Source organism: Nanorana parkeri, unplaced genomic scaffold, assembly GCF_000935625.1.
Source record: "Nanorana parkeri isolate BGI_ZX_2015 unplaced genomic scaffold, ASM93562v1 scaffold122, whole genome shotgun sequence".
Classification (NCBI taxonomy): domain Eukaryota; kingdom Metazoa; phylum Chordata; class Amphibia; order Anura; family Dicroglossidae; genus Nanorana; species Nanorana parkeri.
The window spans coordinates 1,079,347-1,087,081 of NW_017306390.1; the positions used below are offsets into that span (position 1 = coordinate 1,079,347).

Here is a 7,735-nt window from a genome sequence, read left to right on the forward strand (position 1 = left end):
CTATACTTCCTGCCCCCCGGGTAAACCGTGTTGTGTTGTCCCCAACCTCACCCTATTTTAGCTGACAAGTACTGGCAAAGCATATTAGCTGTTAATTTCAGATGCATGTGTGGCACAAGCTTAATTTTTTATATGTAGGAGCACCTGAAGCATGCATTTACCTTTGTATGTACGTGTACGCAGGGACAGTTTTAAAATGTTGGGGTTTTAATTTATTTTATTTTATTCTGGTTTTTTTAAATTGATTTTTTACCTATCACACAAAGGGCTGATGGTGCCCAGGAAAGAGGAGGCAGGAAAGCTGCATTACACCTGGAACACTAGGCACTCTGGTGACTCTCTGAGTCTGCCTCTCTGAGTCTGTCTGGACTTGAAGAAAGTGCAGAGGAATGAAACTAAAGTAATCAGTGCCCAAAACTGACTGGCAGGTGCCACAAAGAGGGGACACATAGGGCCAATTCTGAAGAGGAACATGAAGCAGAACGATGGGACACAACTTTTCTGTACCTACTACTGACCACTGCAATACCCTACACACTCCTATCTTACACATACTACTCGATGTCATACCCTCCAAACTCCTCTCTTGTACATACTGCCCTCTGTGAAACCCTCAGTACTCCTTTCCTGCACATATTGCCTGCTGTCATACAATGCACACTCCCTGCATATATTACCTGCTTTCTTACCCTTCACACTTCTATCCTGCATATGCTGCCTCTTTTCATAATCTCCTCATTTCTCTCCTGCACATACTGCCTACTGTCATACCCTTCTTACTCCTCTCTTGTACTTTCTCCCCGCTGTCATACCCTTCATAGTCCTGTCCTGCACATCTGCTCCCTCTCGTGCCCTATCCACTCTGAGCCCTCATTCCATGCTGCGTGCACAGCCGTACCGAGCAGCTTCCGGGAAGGACAGGTGCTGTGTGTGATTAGTACGCAGCCCCCGTCCTTCCCTATGGGACTGCACGGCCGTAGGCCCCCCTACGCTCAACCTCATGTGCAGGTCCGTAGGGTTGCGTGTTTCCGGGCTTGGACGCAGACAGGATCCATCCTGTCAGCGTACCAGTATGATCACCGGCACCCGCACGGATGTGCAGGGCGGATGAGCGCGGGAGGCGTACGGCCACGTAGTCCCATAGAGAAGGACAAGGGTTGCGTACTAATCACACGCAGCACCTGTCCTTCCCAGGAGCTGCTCGGTACGGCTGTGCACGGAGCTGTACGTGCGGGACGATTCCTGTGTGAATGAGGGCTAAATTTTCTCTGTCATCATACCTTCCACACTGCACATACTGCTCACTGTCATAGCCTCCGCATTCCCCTTCTGCACTTATAACGGGCTGTCATACCCTTCACATTCCCTTCACTTTCCTATACACTTAGGCATACTGTTGCTGGTGAGAATATTACATATGCCAAATCTGAATTGCTTTGACTGTGGAATGATTATCAGTGCCTAACATGGTGGTTTCAGCATATAAGAAATGATTTACCTCCTGGGTTCAGTCTCTTGGGTTCTATGGACAAAAACAGCTTGTTAGACTCCAGCACAAGTCCAACCATGTTCAAAATAGCTGATGCAGTCATATCATGACCACAACTGCTAGTGTAGGCAACCAGTGTATAACCCCTTCTCTTGACCCTTGTAGATCTGCCTGAAATGTGGCTTGTGGTTTATTCCAGCCTGTGAAATTTTAATGTATTATTTATTAATAACTGAAGAAAATGTGGTGTTAATATTGCGTTCTGCGTGAACATCTTTTATATAATGTTGTGTGTGTTTATTATTAATCTAGACAGAACATCTACATAATTATCTCAAATGAACCTAGAGTTTCAATTTACGTTCATGCATTTTATAAAGCATTCAAATCTGCAGGTGCAAATATATACCAGCATTGATATTTACGGTTTTGTTATGGAAGGAGATTGCGTTTTATGACAGTTCATCTTCATTGAAGTTTGGAAACACAAACAGCAAATGTCTCTCGGAGGAGCTGAATCATTAAACTGTAACAGCCAACATTGATTTTAGAACTCATCCAAGTTAATATAGCTTAACTACAGATAATGAATATTGAAGTTTACATGCACAAATTTAACAGAAGCTTCCTGACAGCACTGCTGTAAATCAGTTGTGAAAAAGTACAAAAGCTAAATGTTGCCAAAGACCTCAAATGAAGAGGTTACGGGAGGTGTTTCCAGCAGTCTTGGCAATAAACTTGCATTTTTAGGAGGGGAGTGAAAAGGCTAATAGGTGGGGGGAGGGGCATTCATACACATCCAGCATCAATTTATTTTCAAGGAATGCAATAGATCTTTCCCATGAGAATGATCAGCCCAAGTCTATCTTCTGGTAACCAAAGCTGAGAAATAGTTGCCAGGTGTGGATGAGTTTTACCAAATCGGCATTTTCTTTTTTCACAGCAAGTGGTGCTTTTGATTTCTAACAACCCATCATTTTCAGTGTGATATCTGCCTGTCTATGACCACCTTAAGGCTATGAGAATATTTAATTCTTCTGACGCAGTTCTGTCTGGTGAAAGGATCCTTTGTTGGAGTTTAACAGATTGACAGCATTTGTACTGGACTTCCATGCTGAAATAATGAAGCCACCTTCAGCTTGCTAAGACCCTTTTTCATTTACAAGCCATAAAGGATGTAATTCAATAAAATAGTTGCAATACTTTTCTCGGGGTATGGTTGCAGGTGCAAGTGATGTGCCAAATTCATGCAGCATTTGTAACCGTTTAATAGATAGTTACAACACATGCGACTTAGTTCTCATTTATGACACTTCAGGATTGAGGTGCTATACCTTTGAAAAATTCTAAATAAATGTCGCCAACAGGGAATCAACAAAAGTGGGGGTAAACGAGACTAATTCCATTATGATGTAACTATGTTGCACCGTGTAAAATGGCCACAATTGTGACAGTCTCGTCAGAATAGCACATGAACTTGTTGCACACAAAGACATGTGTCATACAGCTGTGCAATGGAGCTCTTAAAAGTGTCTGCAGCACTCTTTATGAACCTCACTGAATGTGTTTTCACATTTGCCCTGCCCTATCAGTCTAGCTATCTCAGCAATCTCCATAGTACCCCTTTATTAAAGTAGGGAGGGTTATAACTAGAGGTGCACTGAAATGGAATTTTCAGACCGAAACCGAAAATAAAAAATGTGTCAGGCCAAAACCAAAAAAAACATTAACTAAGTTATTTTAATATTTTTTCTTTTTTACTGTCGGGTGCTCTCCGGAAATATCAGGGGTCTAAACAGACCCCTGATGTTTCCCTTTTGAAATAGAAAAAGAGATTGAGGACACAGAGTCCTAAATCTCTTATTCTGCAGCCACTGTTATGATTGAACAAGAAGCCTCTATACTGAGTTCTTATGTCCATTCATAAACTGTGGATATAGTACGGGTTACTATGTCCACAATAATGAATGAACAGCAAGTGAGCACTTCCTGTTTATTCTTAATTGGGGACACAGTAAACATACTATGTCCTCAATTACTTACAAGCACTCAGCGATCAGTCCTGATCGCTGAGCGCTTGTACTCCACTCTCCATCCTGACTTGCTATCACAGGAGGCTGGTGGGTGGTGCAGGGAGGAGAGCTCAGCTTCCTGTGACACAGCTGACAGCTGATTCCTCCCCTGCACAGCCAGCTCGGCCTCCTGTGACAGCTGTCTCCTCCCCGCACCACTCTCCATCCTGGTCTGCCTGTCAGAGGAGGCCGAGTGGGGCAGTGTGGTAGGAGAGCTCAGCCTCATGTGACAACTGCCGAGCAGTGCTGACAGCACTCTCCTCTCCAACCCACTCGGCTTCCTGACAGTTTATCTCCTCCCTGCTGGGCGCTGCTCTGTGTTAGAGGGGTCACAGAGCAGCGCCCAGTGGAGAGGAGAGAAACCATGGATGATCTGCATTTTCGGCCAAAAAATGCATCCATTTCAGCATTTTGCCCAAAGTATCATTTTTGGCTGATATGCTTCGGTGGCCGAAATTTCAGTGCATCCCTGTAACCCTTGTCAACTTTTTTTTGCCATCTGTGCCCCATTGGGGAGATTTCCCTTCATTTCCTGTCCACAGCAGGAACTGAGAGGAAATCCCTCCAAAATGAAGGAAATCCCCTGTGCTCAGCAGGGTCACCAGAACTAGTGACCCCATTGGAAAATGTCCCATCTATTCCTGTACTGATGACCACCCAACACTTTTGGTTTTCTTTCACTTTCAGTGATAACGGTCAACAGGACAAATAAAGAGAGTCCATCTCTGTAACAGGGAAACAGCAATAAAAACCTGAGGTGTTTTAATCCCTCTCCACTCTATCCGAAGCTAAAAAATATGTTTTGTCTTCAATTGCAGTTTAAAAGATTTTGCTGAGAAGAAGACTTGCGGACATCCAATTCTTTCACAGTATTTAAATAAGATTGTGTTACACCACAATTCTTGTATCCCTTCTGCCATAGAATTGTGAAAATCATTACACTGTACTCTTTTATTAACCTTACACTCTATACTTTTTTTGCATCTTTCTGTATTTTTTACAGTATGTAATTAGTCATACCCAACTGGAAACCAGAACTCTGCAGTTATCTGTGTGCCATAATGATCGGTTTGGGCGTAACAGCTTTTTAGGAGAAGTAAATATTCCTCTGGACACACGGAACTTTGAAAATCAAGAAGATGAGTCCTTTACACTGCAAGCCAAGGTGCGTCTAATTTTTACATAAATTGACTGACAAATGATTTAGGGGAATAATTATAAATCGGGAAATGTGACATTCACCAAATATTTACTACAGGTGAATCTTCCTGGTGCAGCTGTTTGGTTGTGTCGTGTTTAACTGCTTTATAAATGTGTCTTATAGTCTCTGTGCTTTTACATCATCACCATTTGCACACAGGCAAAAATTGTGGATACTATGGAAGGGTAGAGATTTTTAATGCAGGTAAAGTACTTCCATGGTTATTTTTTTATATAAAAAAAACAGCCCCCACCCTCTACAGAACTAACAATACTAGCTGGTACTCTATAGCAAGGCACCTGGGAATTTGCAGCCCTGCTATGTTGACACCAGCCTACATGCTGATCAACATTAATGGGTGCTTCAAGAGGGATTCCCACATGGTTGCTAAGGATTTTGGGTAGGTCCATGAATGTCCCAACAAGCATAAATGTGACCGCAATCTCAGCAGAATGGATTACTCATTACCTGCTAGGATTTAGCACAAGCAAGGGGACCCAATCCCTTGTGTTGGTTGGTTCCTCATCCCCAACTATGGCAGTGGCATATTTCTCTGAGCACAGTTTTCTTTTGACATTTTATTTGTAAAAGAGAATCATATATTTGCCTGTATAACAAGCAAAACAATTATTCAATATCAATATCCATCTAGAACAAATTTCTTAAAGAGTAACTTATCCAGGGCTGTCCCTACACTATTCACCGCCTGAGGCTCTCGTTGTGTTCTCCCTGATATGTAATTTGGGGGGGTGCCAGACCAAGCTGTCAGTGGCTCTGTCCGGCGTCCTGCCCACCTTACTCATGTCACTGAACGTGAGACAGGGCCGGATTTCCCACAAGGCCAACCAAAGCCCGACCTTGGGCAGCAGGGTGTAGAGGGGCAGCAGGGGTGTGAAATTCCTAACTCCCAATGCCCGGGCAAGTAGTTGTTTTCTACATTTATTCCTGCTTTGGGCAAGCAGAGCTAAATGTACAGCAGGGAAGCCGCCGCATGTTTTGTTCAAGTGATCTCGCAACATTGTATGCAGCCATTTTCCATGGGGGGGGTTGGCGGGTAGGGGGGCGTATTGAGGAACCTGACCTTGGGGCAGCAGAGAGAGTAAATCCAACCCTGAAGTCAGATAGAGCATCCCGCTCAGCTCCTGGCAACCAGTGATGTCAGTGAGCTGGGCGGGAAGCTGCACAAAGCGTCATAGGTTGCTAAGAGCTCAACCGCCTCAGGCTGCGTCAATATAGGGATGGTCATGACCTTACCTACCAATTTAATGTGTGTTTATTTCATCTCTCAATTAAACATTAAATCCCTCAAATGGCTGGTGTCATAACATGTGCATCACCATGGCAACTGTAAAGGATTGGAGGGTTTAGTTCCATTTTAATGTACATTATAGAAATTAAATATATTGTTTAAAATAGTGGAAACATTGTTTTTCTTGCTTCTTAGATGGATATGGCATCTGATGTGACCCTGCAGTATAAAGGAGAAATAACAGTCGGGTTACGCTACATTCCTCCTGAGAAAAACCTGACTCTTCCATTGGAACCAGTGTCAATGGGTATGTCATTTCTCTAGCGAGCAAAGTAATATTCAGTAGTTTATAGCTCAGCCTATCTGGCCCACAAGTTACAGCTGCTGTAACGGTAAAATGGTTTATTGAAATCATATTTTTTTTTAATTGTGCAGGAAAGAAAAGTTTTAGGAAGTCAAAGAAAATCCCAATGCCAACCGGAGGAATACTAGAAGTACTAATAAAAGAAGCCAAAAATCTAACTGCAGTGAAGTCTGGGGGGACTTCAGACCCATTTGTCAAAGGGTAAGGCAAAGTGTTTTTTTTTTTAATACATTGTTTCATAATAATGTAAAATGAGCATCAAAATGATGATTGTTATTTTCCCTTGAAAAGGTCGTACAAAAGGATTTTTTGGGAACACAAAATCTTATTTCAAAATGAGTTGGGATGTATAATATTCCTCTGATTTTCCTTTTAGAATATTTTACACCAGTGCTGCTTTGTGCTTTGAATGTGAAGGGAATTCATACTGAAATTATTTCTTTTTTGATGACTAATATACTCAGCAGGATGTTTATGACTCACACACTACTTAATGTGACATATACAGCATAAAAACTTTAATATAACTGCAGATTTATGCCAAAATGTACCGTTTAAGTTGTATCTAAACCCAAGAACAAACATGCAATATATTGCAGCTTATAAGTCCTTTGATGTGGTGACTGCATTCGTTTTCATTTTTTTTAGACTTTTTCATTTGTAGCTGGTGATCCTGCAAATAACATGTTTTCTGCCTAGGGTGACAACGTTTACTCATTGTGCTGTATCCATAGAAGAGCAGCATTGCCACCCTAGGACAGGAAGTCTGCTAGAATTACAGAACAGCTTTTCCTCTCCCATCTCCATAGCATAGGGGAGAAGTGTTCCATAGTTTACAGAGGGCCAATTACACTGTAGGGTGCACTTGAATTTGTGAGCTCTGTGGTTTTCTGGAGGGATCAATGGGTATTTTTTCGCATTATTGAACAGCTATAACAATTATATATATCACAGACCTAAGGGTAGCAAATAAAAGAAGTATATCGTTAGAGTTTACAGATAATTTAAGGTGGAAATTGTCATTTTATATTTTGAGATGCCAATGTCTGAGCTGATATTTGTACGGGGTTCAGGAAAATTATTGTAGCGTACAGTCTAAAATAATATTTCTGTACCTGGGTGTTATTAAAGTGTATGTAAAACCAAATTCAAATATGTGGTTGTCCATACAGGCAATATCACTAGTATTATATACTTAATACTTTATTCCTAAAGCAAACATGTGCTCCACTCCACTCCACTGTGCTGCAAGGAGCCAGAAAATTAAAGTTTAATCTAGCTTAATCTAACTCGAGCTTATGCAGAGCTGAGAACTGCCTCACTGCTCCCATGTGATGACTCCAGTGGCTGAATGGGGGGG

The 7,735-nt window shown here is 42.1% G+C and overlaps 1 protein-coding gene across 1 annotated transcript in view; it reads left to right on the forward strand.

Annotated features, from left to right (window-relative positions):
- Positions 1–7,735, forward strand: part of SYTL5 (synaptotagmin like 5) — an 82,826-nt gene that overhangs the window by 65,102 nt on the left and 9,989 nt on the right. Inside the window, exons 15-17 of the mRNA XM_018553505.1 lie at positions 4,565–4,726; positions 6,207–6,318; positions 6,447–6,576. Coding sequence (XP_018409007.1) covers positions 4,565–4,726; positions 6,207–6,318; positions 6,447–6,576 — 404 coding nt within the window. The remainder of the gene's footprint in view (positions 1–4,564; positions 4,727–6,206; positions 6,319–6,446; positions 6,577–7,735) is intronic.